General features: G+C 42.9%; 1 protein-coding gene across 1 annotated transcript; it reads left to right on the plus strand.

Moving 5' to 3' along the window:
• Positions 1–12,695: 12,695 nt before the first annotated feature.
• Positions 12,696–13,001, plus strand: LOC115652050 (NADH dehydrogenase [ubiquinone] 1 beta subcomplex subunit 2, mitochondrial-like). Its single transcript, XM_030563543.1, has one exon. It carries the CDS (start codon positions 12,696–12,698, stop codon positions 12,999–13,001), a length of 306 nt encoding a protein of 101 aa, XP_030419403.1.
• Positions 13,002–14,554: the final 1,553 nt, after the last annotated feature.

Raw genomic sequence — 14,554 nt, forward strand, 5'->3', positions numbered from 1 at the left:
TGTTCTTCATAGTAATATTATTATGATACGAGTATGGTGTAATTATGATGTATTTTGTGTAAGATAAGGCATGTGGGATATCAGTGGAATGGTTATGTTTACTGAATATGATTATCCTACTTGTATGCAGGTATCATTTTGGTATCTGATATTGGAAATATTGTCTATGCATCTATTACAAATGTGTTTACACCTGGGGAACACCCACTAGAAAGAATGCAATCAGTCTAGATGGCTGGCTGGGAAAGCCATTAGGGAGAACTATAGGTTTTAGCAGATGCTAATCTCCCACCAGGGAGCCTTCCTGGGAAGCCCTCCAGAGGCTGCTGCAAACAGCCTCTGAGTTATGGCTGTGGTGGCCATACAGGGACATGTGACCAAGTCACCTCGTATTGTATTCCATGATAATACTAGTGTTTTTCCTCTGACTGGGTGTGGGAATTAAACTGGGAAACAAAAGATTCCTGCCATATGCAAAAGATACTTAAGGCAGGTGAGTGACATCATCGTAGTTCATTCTTCACTGACTCCCCGCCCAAGAAAGAAGACTGCTGGAAACACCTGAGAAACAAATAGACTGAACTAGGGGAGAAGGGCTGAATCCAGGCTAGAGGGTTGTCTAGCCTGTAAAAGAATAACTGGAGTTTTAAGTGGCAAGCAGTGCAGCTTGCCTTCAAGAATCTCTGAAATCTGCCTAAAACAACATTTAGGGTGAGAATTTGCTACACAATACAATTTCTTTAGTATATTAAGTTTAAATTGCATGTTTGTTTTATTTTCTAAGTAATCTGATTTGATCTGTTTGCTTTCCCTTATAATCACTTAAAATCTATCCTTTATTGTTAATCAACTTGTTTTGTTTTGTCTAAGACCAGTGTGTTTGTTAAAATCATAACTTGGGGCAGAAAGCTGTGTATGTTCCTCTGCATATTGAGGGAGGGGGTGAATTTCATGAGCTTATGCTGTACAGATCTCTGTGCAGTGCAAGACAGTATAATTTTGGATTTACCCTCTAGACAGGGGTGTGCACTTGAGTACTGGGCAGTTCCTTAGCTGAGCTTTCCCATGCAGAGCTGATTTCAGCATGTGTGTGTTTCTGCAGCTGGGTGTCCCCCTACCTATACGTGTGCTGGTAAAGTGCAGTCTGAAGCCTGGGAGAGGGCTTGGCAGGCTGTACAGTAGTACAGGGTGTAAAGGTAGGTCAGGGAGCTCAGTGGTATCCCAGTTTCAGGTGGCACTCTGGGGACCCGTCACAGTCTCATTTTAATTCTAGCATCCTGTTTGCCAATCTTTTAGTACTGTCATGGCCAAGAAACTCCAGGTTGCTAGTACTAACAATCAATAAAAACAAAAGCAAACAAAACTACTCAGATATCTGCTTGATAAAAATATGCTAATACCACAGGGAAGGTGACTGAATGAAGCCCAGGCAAAACTACCATTCAATTCAGTGGACTTTCAGGATTTAGCTCTTTGATTCTATAAGTTTATTATCTTTGGATATTGAGTACTACTAAATGACAATGTGAGGATTTCAACATTAAGAGTGATGAAACCAAGAGACATTCCAAAATTAAACAGGAAGAAACCTGTATGTGCTGTGCATCCTGAAATAGACTTGGGAGGAGTAGTGTTGTAATTACATTTCCGTGTGAACTTCTTATTTTTATAAATACCAGAAATCCTTTCCTTTTGGATTCCAAGTTTACCTTCCTCATATGGCTTGTTGCTTCCTTTAGTTGGATAAGGCGTGTAAAGAGAAGACTGGCTAATTTTCTAATTTGCATTGTTGTTTTTTCCACAGAGAATGTCCCATGGGCTTCAAATACTGTGAGACCAGTGAAAGGTGATTTTTCTCTATGGAGTTTGTGAGATCTGGCAGAGAAATCAATGCCATGAGTGAAATCCTGGCTCAATGTAAGTCAACAGCAAAACTCCTATTGACTTACATTGAGCCAGGATTTCATCCAATATCCAATATAAGACATTAGTCCCTGCAGAGATAACATTTGTAGATGTTGCAAAAATCTGATATACTGAACAGAAAACACAAAACTTTTCATTGGTCATAAGATACAACAGTGAAAATGATAAAATATAGAAGTATGAAATTGTGTCAAGTTGCATATTGAAATGCTGTTCACTTTATGCACAATACTTTTTTATTGCTGCCGCATGCATCCCCATGACTGCTTTCCATTCATTTGAGCTTATTTCACCTTGTTGCCTTGCGATACATTTTCAGAAGTATGCCCGATATTTGTCTGAAGACAGCACAATGAGCTTGCAGTACAATATGTAGATATGGCCATTGACCCATCTTTATTAATGAAGCTAACGATGATGATGCACAGTAAGGGAGAGTAGCATTGTCCAGACAGATAAAAGACATGGTTCCAGCTTCAATGAGCTATCAGTCAAACAAACCCATCTAAAGCCTTTTGAAGTTAATTGAAACCTTTCCAGTGACTTTAATGGGCTTTGGATCAAGCTCTAGAGCTGTGCTCTAGCCCTGCCCTGAGCGGGGGCCAAGACTCCTGTGTAGGAGGTGGGCTGCAGAGATCAGTAAGGAGGCCGAGGCTGGTGCAGCAACTGGGGGCAGATCTGGGGCCAGGAGCGGGACCGCGGCCGGGGGCTGAGGCTGGGGCCAGGACAGAGCTGTGGCCAGGCCACAGTCAGGGGCTGATTTAGGGGGGTGAGGCCGGGCACTTAGCCAGGAGTCGGGGCCCCAACTGGGGGCAAGGCTGGAGCACAGTTGGGGGCAGAACAGTGCTGGATGGCACTCAGTTCCCACCCCTTGTGGGGGCTGGGCCAGGCCTCACCATGCTCCCCCTGAATGGTCCACAGTGCCCTCACAGTGTGGGGACCACTGCCCTAGAGAATGATCCTGCTTCCACTGAAAATTTGAAATCTCCTTATGGCAGTGACTTCGTCTTCTCTCAGTCTCTATGTCATGGAGATTTTTATATATGTTCTTTTCATTATTATTTTTTTCTTTAATCTAAAATTAAAATGTATGGAAAACATCATACTTACGGTGGCAGTGAGCACTGACCAGAGCTGCTGAATGCAGGACAGGTGGCTTCTATGGCCCACAGCCACATAGAGAGTGGCTGAGTCTCAGCAGAAGGCAGGCAGGGTTCAATAGAGGATTGTTGCTGAGAGGGGTGTTGGGATCTTTCATTGCTCTCCAGACATTTGCCCAGTTGTCTTAGAGCTGACTGAAAAATGGGGAAAATATAATTTGAAAATGTTCCCCTTCTTCACTGAATATTTTACAAATTTCCAGCCAGCAGGGCATGCCATTTTTAGTGGGAAACCATTTAGGAATGGTCATGAATTCATGGGGTCTAGTTTATGCTCTGTCCTTTAACCCGACTCTTGGGAGCACCCCGTTAGTGTGCTGGTCTTCAAGGAGCCCACTGGTTCTGCAGGGGCAAACCCATAGCCTCCATGACTCCAAAACTGGGCCTTTGGGCACCAACAATCCCCTTCTTGCTCCGTGGCTCCCTGTAGTGAGTCCAGCCACACCAGACTCCCACAGGAGACTTTTTCTACCCCTTCAGGCTGCAGTGCTTCTAATAAGTATCTGCAGCGACACCAGACAGCCTTTTCCAAAACAAGGTAACAATTTATTAGTCTCCTGGACTATAGAATCTGAAAGTTCTTATGTTAGCATGAGAAAGGCAGAAGCTAGATTGAAGCCAGGAGTTTGCCATGGCCTGCTTCTCTGAGCCCCATCTCTGTTCTCTGTGTCCTCTTTATCTCCCAATCCCCAGAGAGCTTCTCCCACCCCCATGTCTGTATACCCTGCTTTTTCTTAACTCTGACTCTTTCTTAACTCTGACACAGCCATGTTGTGGTCTCATGCTCAGCTGCCTCTTCAGCTACGTGCTAATTTTCAGTCACTGGGGTTCCCATTGTTGCTGTAGGGTCTTCCAGTCAAATGTGTTGATTCCAGGCCAGACTGGCTACATGTCTCAGATAAGTAGCCTACTCACCCAGGTCCCATGGAGAAAATAAATTATTTCCCCCCATGAGGTAGCAATGTCAAGGGGATAAGTACAAAGTCACACAGACAGTTCATTAAAAGACTACAGAAAATTCCCACATTCATCACATGAGCTCACAAGTTTTGAGGCATATTTGAAATGAATGAGCTATCTGGGAGCCTTTGCACAGTGCATTGAAAATATACTTTATAAATGTTTTTAATAACACTAACAATAATAATTAACAATTTATTTGTATTGCAATAGTATCTAAGGGTGCCATCAGAATTGGGACCCCATTGTTCCAAGCACCATATAGTAAAACCACTTATTTAAAAGCAGGGGTGAAAGTAACTTAAAGGACTTGCTGGTACTCCAGAGTCCTGTGGAGGGGGAGGGGCCTCAACCAGAAGAGGCATGGCCTCTATCGGAAGAGGTGGGGCCTTTAAATCCCCAGGCTTTTAAATCAGGATTTAAAGGGCTCGGGGATTCAGCAGAAGCTGGGAGCCAGGCCCTTTAAATCACCCCCGGAGCTACCAGCTGCAGAGGCAAGCAACCCACTTCTCCTACATACTTCATGGATCCCTCCCATGGCATGACATAGATAGAGAAAATAAAGCTACTATTACTACTGCCAGGACTGTCTTTAATAAAACTTTACTATTGGAATAAGCCTGAAAAAGTGATAACTCACATTTTTCTTCATGTCTTCCCTCCTCCTCCAGCCAGGCTGCGGACACTAGGCTCCTTGCCTTTTCTCTGCCTGCCACTGAGCAGCAGCTGCAGGGGCTTTCCTCTAGCTTGCAGCAGGGAGCAGGGAGACTGGCTGTGAAAGGGAGAAGCCCGCCTCCTGCATAAGAACAGTTTAAACTCAGCTGTGCCCTGCACGGTTCAGTAACATTTCAAAAAGGATCTGCAAGCAGTTTGGACATCACAACCATGATCCTCTGCTGGAGAGGGAATGGGATAGGTTTGAACTTGGAAATGGTTCCTGATTTTGATTGTGTTTTTTGTGTATATGAGATCCCCTCATTCCGGGGGCAGAGAAGAACTGCCCCTGCCATGGTCACACACATCCTCCCCTCCTCCCAACAACAACTGGGAATGAAATTAACAAGGATTCCAGAAACAGCTTCTAATCCTGTGGGCTGAACTGCACAGGGAACAGCTGAGTTTAAACTGTTCTTATACAGGCAGCAGCAACAGGCATCTCAGCCAGTGTCCCTACTGCAAGCTAGAGCCTAGAGGAGAACCCCTGCTGGTGGGGAAGGAGGGAAGGAATGCAGAGCCTTGTCTGCAGTCTGGCTGGAGGAGGGGGAGAGAGGAGACAAGAAACTAATGTGACAGTGAGCTTTCCCTTTCCACCAGCTTTTATTAGCTCTGGATTTAAGCTTTGCAGCCAAATACTTGTATTTGTGTATATTAGTATTGGAGACAAGATCCCCTCATCCCGGGGGCAGACAAGGACTGCCCCTGCCATGGTCAAACACACCCTCCCCACTCCCCCCAGCTACTGTGAGTGAAATTAACAAGGATGCCAGAAACCACTCCTAACCCAGAGGGCTGAACCATTCAGGGAACAGCTGAGTTTAAACTATTCTTATGCGGGGGGCAGGCTTCTCCCTCCCTCAGGCAGTCTCTTTTTCTTAACCGTCCTCCGTACCGGCCTGTACCTGCTTACTTTCACCTCTGTTTAAAAGACAGGCTCTGCCCCAATGAGCTTACAGACAAGGCTACAGTCTGCAGACAAAACAGACTGAAGGTGGCCATGGAGGAAGTGGAGGAAAGGTGATTAATGACAAATTTTAAACTGTTCAGACAACCCTCTTCCTGTCATTTTTCCATTTTGATTGCCTACACTTTTCAAGCTGTGCCCAGGGTCAGAAGCAGAAACTTTCAGAAACTTCATGAGATATTGGTTTTGCAAGATTTCTAACTGAGATTTGTGCAGCCAATAGGATCAGTTAGTTCCAGTATGCATCCAAGGTTTCTTGTGCTCCCTGGGAAAACTTGCAAACCACTTGATATTTTCCCATCACCCAGGGAAAACAGTTTTTAAATCGATTGGATGTCATTCCTGATAAGGATCCATATCTTCTATTACTGAACTGCTATTTGTGGATAGCTTCCTGAATTGGGTTCAGCAGGGTACCAACAGGCAGAATGACCATGATAAATACAAGGAAGGCAACAAGCAGAAATAGTGTTCTAAATCAAAACAAAGAATGACCTCTATTGAGTGCAATTTTATAAGGAGATCTGGTCAGCTCCTTCAACACTATTTAAAAAAACATGCAAGAGATCAGACAATGGCTACCTGCTGCCATATAACACTCTGGAAATCTACTACAAATGTGCACAGCACATGGATTATAAAATCAAATTCTGTCCAGTTACACTCTTGCAACTTCACTAAAGTGAACATATTTTGCATAGTTGTCACTTAAAGTCACTGACCCACATTCTGTTTTTATTTACGAGTGTCAAATCAACAAGTCCTTATTCAGGATCAGATTCAGTGACTTGCTGATTTGCATGGAAGTTGAGGGTGCACAGATCTTGCAGAGAAGACAGTCTGCAACTCACAGGATTGAGCTTTTAGCCTTGCTTGTTTGTTTACTTATGGGCTTTTCTAGGACCATCATATCTGAGCATCTCTCAAATATTATTATGGTCCAGAGATTTTTAAAGGCAAAAAAGTGAATTAAAAGCAGCAAAGAATCCTGTGGCACCTTATAGACTAACAGACGTTTTGGAGCATGAGCTTTCGTGGGTGAATACCCACTTCGTCAGATGCACGTAGTGGAAATTTCCAGGGGCAGGTATATATATATATGCAAGCAAGCTAGAGATAATGAGGTTAGTTCAATCAGGGAGGATGAGGCCCTGTTCTAGCAGGTGAGGTGTGAAAACCAAGGGAGGAGAAACTGGTAATTTCTGAATTAGGTGCTCAACTCCCATTGACTTTCAATGAGTGTTAGGCACCGACCAGCCCTTTTGTGCCTTTTGACAATGTCCCTTATAAAGCCCATGCCAGTGAAAAATTCTTAGTGGCATCAGTAAGCTTTCCCAGAGTAGGCACTGCCTGGTTTTTCCTGACTTAGTATTTACTAAAGTCAACAGTCTGGAAATACAAATGCAGAATGGAAAATGAAAAAAATGCATGTTTATTTTTTCACTTTAGCCATTTTACATGAAAGGAATTTTCTTATTTTTCTCTCAGTTAAAAAAAAAAAGAGTAAACAGGTTTCCTTGTCTTGTTTGGCAAGCCAGCAGAAATTTGCAGGATATCTATATATAGCATTCTCCAATCCATTCAGAATGTGTAGGAAATACCTCAGTTCCTGATACTGTAGAAGATTTCCTTTGTATCACTTGTCATAGGCATGGTATAGCTAGTGATGTCCTTATTGTATACTTGAAATGTTAGGAATGCATTGTTCATTTGCAGCCAAAAGACTGAAAATTGAGGCCTAAATTCTCCCATCAGATCTCCTGGGTGGCTGTCAAATAAGCACCTGAAGTACTTACTGTACAAGCAGTCCAAATACTGTCTTGTATGCAATATATTTATGGTGCTGAAGAACTATTCACATCAGCGCATAATCGTGTTTTATGCAATATCTGCACCTTCTCCATGGTGGGGCACAGTGATCTCCAAAAATCTTTTGCCAAAATGGAGCAATTTTAGTAGATCTCACTATTAACTTTCGTTATGCAGTTCAGGTGAAAGTCATTTCCACTTTTAGTGCATGTTTTAAAATGCTGTCCCCTAGGCTTTTATCATTCTCCACATACACTCTGAGACTCAGCTAGTAAAGAACTACTTTGCTTAGACAATAATGTTTAAATTAACTTGGTGTTTTGCTTGTGTGAAGAATTAGCCAACTTCTCCCACCATTTTCCTTCATTAACACTATGCAGTATAATGAATGAATCAAGCCTGATATCCCTTCAGGCAGAGAACCCCCACTCTTGAGGTTTTTAACATCTGCAAGGTATATCTTGGAGTTTACAAAAAATCCTTTCCTGGGTTGCAGAGTGGAAAGGAGGGAATGCCTTTCTAGCATGCAGCTTCCAAGCTTCTGCAGGAAAAGGCAATGGATGGCCTTCCTTCTGTGCAGCTGTACTGACCACTACATTTACCTGCACAGATGTACTGTACTGCCATAGCTTGAGTCCTCTTACAGCTGAGTTGGCCTGCCAGTAGTCGTCACAGAGTTAATGCTGGTTCAAGCAACATTGTTATCCATCTGGATTCACTCTCTGGCCCTATCCCTAAAACACTGTAGAGGAAAGACTCCAACAAGGAGCCCAGCGGGAGAGGAGAGGAAGCCATGTATAGTGGCGAAGTCATGAGTGAGTTACGCAGGTCATCCCAAACAAGTGCCAGTCAAGTCTTTATACCATGTACACCTTATGGGTCCCATATGTTAAAGCAACACTCTTAGGGCTTGTCTACACTACAACATTAAGTCGACTTAAGTTATGTCAACATACAGCCACCACCGTAATTAAACCACTGCTGCATATCCACACTATGATCCTTGTGTCAGTGGAGTGCATCCAGTGGTGCTTGGGGCGGCATTCTGCAAGGGGCGGCAGTCCCTGTTGATTTGCCCCCAAGCAGCGTGCCAAATTTCCGCCACAGACAGCTGAGGCAGTCCATGTGCCCTTCGGGCGGCACACGCGTTTCCGCGGTGGCAGCAATTCGGCAGCAGCTTCTATGTTTAGCTGTCCGCAGCAGCTTCAGCTAAACGTAGAAGCTGCTACCAAATTGCCACCACTGCAGAAACGCGCCTGCCGCCCTAAGGGCACACGGACTGTCCCCGCCGCCTGTGGCGGCAATTCGGTGCGCTGCTTGGGGCAGCGAAAACTGTAGAGCTGGCCCTGGGCCTCCCCACCTGTCCAGAGGAGCCCCACGCCACCTAGGAAAAGCCGCAGCATGATAGCATTTCTTTCAGAAGAAGAACCTGAGCTTTGCTATGTCTCATGCAGGTTCCGGGGTGGCTGAGGAGGAAATATGTGTTACTCAGCTTCCTGGGTTCATCAGTAATCTCTCTGGAGTCCAGGGAGAATACTGATGAACCCAGGAAACTGAATAGCACATACCAGCTCCTCAGATGCCCTGGAACCTGCATGTGGTATAATAAAGGAAAAACTTCCCATGAAACCTGCAACCAGGTGTCCGGAGGCAGTGGCGAGCCTCCCCTGGCTTATTATATCTGCCGCCCATGAATCAACATAAGCAACGCACTGTTTACACTGCCACTGTATTGACCTAACTACATCAACTTAAGTTTTACGCCTCTCTCTCTGAGCTGGCATTATAAAGTTGACGTAGCAGGTGAGTTACTTTGGTGGGAGGGGCCTTGTACTGTAGATGCTGACCTTATTGTGTCAGCACAAGCTGCCTTATGTGGACCTAACTCTGTAGTGTAAACCAGGCCTCAGAAATGTTTTAAGAGAGAGAGTTTCAAAAAATTTTATTGATACTATTTCGTATGTAAAGCCAGGCTGCATTAGCCTCTTGAGTCCAACTATACTGGCCTTGAAGGAAGATACTGTATACAGTAAAAGTGCTATAATACCATTATTGCCAGTGGTGGTCCCTCTGCATTGTCTTTACCTTCTAACAATGGGCTGTTTGCTTCAATTCCCTCTTCCTCCCCAACCACCTCACAGCCTCTTCAATCTTTCCATGTGTCTTATTTGCTCCTCTTATTTTCCCTCCCTTCAGTGTCCCCACTCCCTCCTTTAGTCTGTATGTTTAGCTAATCCTCTCCCAGCACAATCACTCTCCCAAACAAAAAGTTTAACACAGAAACCAGAAACAACAAAAAATGGTGGAACTGAGATAACATTTGCAGAGCATCACATTGTTCACTCTGCTTGTATGTTCTAGTCCTTCTCTACCCCCATCTCCTATCCTTAGTCCTGAAGAGCCTACCATCTAATACACAAGACAGACGATCTCAGCTTATGTCTGTATACTGCCTAGCACAACAGATATGGGTAAATGTGCAAAATGAATGCAATTATCACATTATCTGCAATTTATCATGTCGAATACCTCAAATTATCACTGTGAAGTTGGGATGCAAGGTTAGGGCCAGATTTTACAATCCCTCTCAAAATCTGAGAGGTCGGCATGATGTCGCCATTTCATGATGAATGGTTCTGCATAAATCAACTTTTAAACTGGCCTCACCTAACAGACCCAGCCTAATGTATAGTCTTCATGAAAATGTACATTATACAATGTTGATTTCTCTAATATAATTATACTGAGGTGCAAATTGATAATAAAACTGAATTAGCCTCATAAACAAATAGCAGCATTACTATGATAACATGGTTTGAACTGTCTAGAGCAATTGTTTTTATAACGTTACCAATCTGTATGTTTATAATTGTACTGCTTTATCTACACACTCCCTGCTGCTTTAGTACTTAGCTAAACTGTAATGCTAAACAGTTGTTGCCAGATTAAGACCTTTATCAGAAAATATAAAGATGTCTTTGTGATTGTAATTGAAAATGACACATAAGTGCACCCAAAAAGTTCCTATTGTGAAGTTATCTCCTGAGGGCTGTGTTCATAAGTAATACCCAGAGTTTAAATAGATTTTGTTATACCCCTGGGTCTTAGCTCACTAAGTAACTGATAAGATAGGCTATGTTTTCACTCAGTTGAGCTGGTCTGCCCTAGTAAATGGTGCTGCTGTTTGTGCTGTATTCCAGCAATGTAGTTTCACATTTTATCCCACCATGCAGCCAGGCAGGAGCTACCTCAAACTGTCAGGAAACATGGCTATTATGAACACATAGGGAGCAACCTCAGCTAAAGTCTGGAAATATTTCTTCAACCGGAAGCATCAGTGCTGAGGTTAAACCAGTGAGTGGGATACAAAGGCCATACTAACACTGACTAGTATTTGCAAACTTTGGGGGTATATCTAGCTAGTGTGTTATTTTACCTATGCAAACAATGGCATGGTCCTTCTCCCATGAAGTCCATGGGAGTTTTAGCACTGACAGACAGCAAGTGTGAAAAATCGGGATGGGGGTGGAGGGTAATAGGAGCCTATATAAGAAAAAGACCCAAAAATCGGGACTGTCCCTATAAGATCGGGACATCTGATCACCCTACACTGACATGAATGGAAACAGAATCAACTACATCCTGGCATAGTGGCTAAACGGAAGTGCTGACGAGGCCTCAACCCCCATTGAAGTCAGCTGGCAGTGGGTACCTTTCCATCAACTTCAGTGGACTTTGGAGCAGGCTCTTAACTCTAAGCAGAGGAGCAAAGTAAACCTTGTGGTCAATCAACAGCAAAACCAGCCAGCCAGTCAGAAACATTAGTGCCAACCTGAAGTTTATAATATTGCCAAGTGCACATGGTTCCAGCAACCTTAGGTATTTTTTTTAATTAGTCATATTTTTAATAGACACCTTATTAGACTGGAAGGCAAAAAAAGAAGCAGGCTCAGGTTTGACCTGGACTCTTTGTGGCTCATACAGACCCCAGATGCTTCAGCCTTTAGAAATTGCAAAAAGCTGCATCACAGAGGGGAGTGCTGGATAGCGACTGGGGAATGGTGGGTTCAGACAATCTCCTGGTACAGAACGGTAACAGCCATATAACCTTTTGTTTAACATGCTCATATTCTTTTGTTGTCTGGCTTCTGTCATATCAAACCTATTCAAAGGCATTACAGGAATACACTCTCTAAAACAACTGTTCTGGCAATAACAAAATGAAACAAGGACTTTATCCTGCTACCCACCATATGCAAAACTCCCATTGACTCCAGTACAAATTTTGTATGATTAAGAACTGAAGGGACATAAACTCCCCCCAAAAATTATAGGCTGTATCTAACAAAGAAATGAAATTTTTACCAAACTGTTATTAAGGGCAGTGAAGTAAGAATAAAACAATGCATTTCACTATGGTTTAACAATCCGTCAACTGTCTTCATAGACAAGATTATTTCTCAGAGGCATGTCAAGAGGCATTACTGACTTAATATAGAAATTAGTGCATTTAAAATGGGTAGAGCTACGAAAAATTGTTGAAAACTTGCCCATGAAATGTCTCAAGAAAACTTTCACCATTTTGCTTTGGGTGTGCCCCTGCTGCTTACATTTCATTTTAAAAAGAAAATTGACAATAAGGTTATTTTTGCATCAAAAATGTGAAAAATTGGGTTTCAATTTTGAAAACATTTCTCATTCTTGAAATGTATCAAATTTTCTGGTGAAATTAACTGGCTTTTGAAGTTCATATCAAATTGTTCAAAACTCAGATTTTGAGTCATTTCACCCAGGGTGAATTTTGCTTGTGAAGTTTGTGATAACGTTTATTTGAAAACGGAGATGTAAATTAGAAGCTTTGGGAGGCATCTTGGCCCTAGTGAAATTTATGGGAATTTTGCCATTGACCTCAATAAAATCAGGATTTTACCCACTGAGTTTATTAAGTAGTTTAATTCACCAGCTCTTAATTGAAAATTACACAAGAAAGCTAGAAAGCACTAATTCCATTCCATCCCAACATCATTCCTCAGCAAGATGTAATGGCACATATTCAGCCAATGGAACAGAATTCAGAAGCACTATATCATCAAAAGAAATCATCAGTGGTTCATCAGTGATCCTGAGAGCAGGACACTATTGCCTAGGCCGGTGGTGTCATGCTCGGGGCTCTGGGCCGCACCGGCAGCAGCCTGGTCCGGATCCTCCATGCCAGAGACGTGAGAGGAGCGGCCGGGCTCCGGCACTCGGGCGGCGGGGTGCACATTGAGCCCCACTACCGGCAGTTTCCGAGGCTTACCTGCTGGCAGGTGATCCACGGCGAGATCTTCAGGGACTTCACATGGTTCTGGATCCTATGGCACTTCTGGCATAACCCGGAATCAGTGCTGGGTCACTTTCCTTACCCAGATGCTTCAAAATGGACAGATGAGGAATTGGGAATTCCTCCTGATGATGAAGAATAGATTGGTAGCTGGAGCTGTCAATGTGTCTGGTGGTGGGATCTCTGAAGAAGTTGAAGCTTTGGCTCTTGTATAACTGTTTCAGAAAATCCACATTGTAAATAAAAACTCCAGTTACAAAAAAAAACAACATTTGAGAGCTGATGAGAGAGTTATATACACCCCAAGTAGGAAGGAGTTCAGTTAATTCTCCTTTTTGTTGTCTTGTCTTTCTCAGTGTAGTAGGCCCCAAAGTTCTGATTCTCCAGTAAACATCCACATGGAGTCAAGTATCAGAGGGGTATCCGTGTTAGTCTGGATCTGTAAAAGCAGCAAAGAATCCTGTGGCACCTTATAGACTAACAGACGTTTTGGAGCATGAGCTTTCGTGGGTGAATGCCCACTTCCTCAGATGCATGCATGCATGCATGCATCTGAGGAAGTGGGTATTCACCCACGAAAGCTCATGCTCCAAAACGTCTGTTAGTCTATAAGGTGCCACAGGATTCTTTGCTGCATCCACATGGAGGTAACTTGCATCGTAGCACAATTTGTTCCTACGACAATAAAAGTAAAGGTGCACAAATTTCCATTTCATCTTGCACAGTGGTAGGGCAGCAACTGAGTTTCAAAACTCAATGAAAAATTCATGTTTTTAATTTTCCTCAAAACGTCCTCACAGCTGGAGAGCACTATACAAACTAGGGAACCAACCCTGTGAGATGTTGAGTAGCCTCAACTCTCACTGAACAGTAAAATTAGGCCCATAAAATCTAACCAAAATAGTTCACAGAAAGAAAAATTGAATAGCTTTATTTGTTCTAGTTTTAAAAAATCAAATGGCGTTGATACTTTTCTGTGATCACTGTTATGACACCAGAGCTTCTGTTTCACTTTAGACAGAGTGGCAGGTACATATGTTTGATTTTTCAAGCTTAGTAAAACTGCTACCAAAGCAAACCTCATCATTCATCATAATCTATCATCCTAACAAGATGCAAGTCTGAGATACTTCACATTTTAACCCACTGGTGGCAGTCAGTGAATAATTTATGGGATACCAGAACACCTCTCACCATGAATCTGATATGCTTAACAGCTAATTACATCTGTGTAGGGATTACAGTTTATGTTGTAGTTTTATAGTAACAAAACCCAAGCTTCCTAAGATTCCATTAAACAGCTCCTTATCTCAGATGTTGCGATGCTTATCAGCACCATATGTTAAGAACTCCTGCTATGTTTCCAGATGACCCCAGGGAAGCCTTCTAGGATTTAATTTGGCTGAACCATCAGGAGGGCAGGAGTTGAGGACATAGCTCGTGACTTACATCATTCAGCCAAGCAGAATTTAAACCCAGGTCTGAAATCCAAAGAAAAGGTCTTCATAATCTAGCTTTTAGACCTAATAAATTTGTCAGATAATTTCACAATTGTTAAATTTGTTTTCTCTGTTATTGCTATATACAATGCTGCAGTGTAATACAGTGCATGTATTCATCCTTTATATTAGTGATGGGTGAACCTCAAATGAGTCATGGTTTGGCTTCAGTCATAGGAAAATGCCAAAGTCCATC

The sequence above is a fragment of the Gopherus evgoodei genome, chromosome 5, assembly GCF_007399415.2.
Source record: "Gopherus evgoodei ecotype Sinaloan lineage chromosome 5, rGopEvg1_v1.p, whole genome shotgun sequence".
In the NCBI taxonomy this organism is placed as follows: Eukaryota; Metazoa; Chordata; order Testudines; family Testudinidae; genus Gopherus; species Gopherus evgoodei.

Coding starts and splice junctions, on each gene's coding strand:
- LOC115652050 (XM_030563543.1), top strand. CDS start 12,696: ATGCTCGGGGCTCTGGGCCGCACCGGCAGCAGCCTGGTCCGGATCCTC.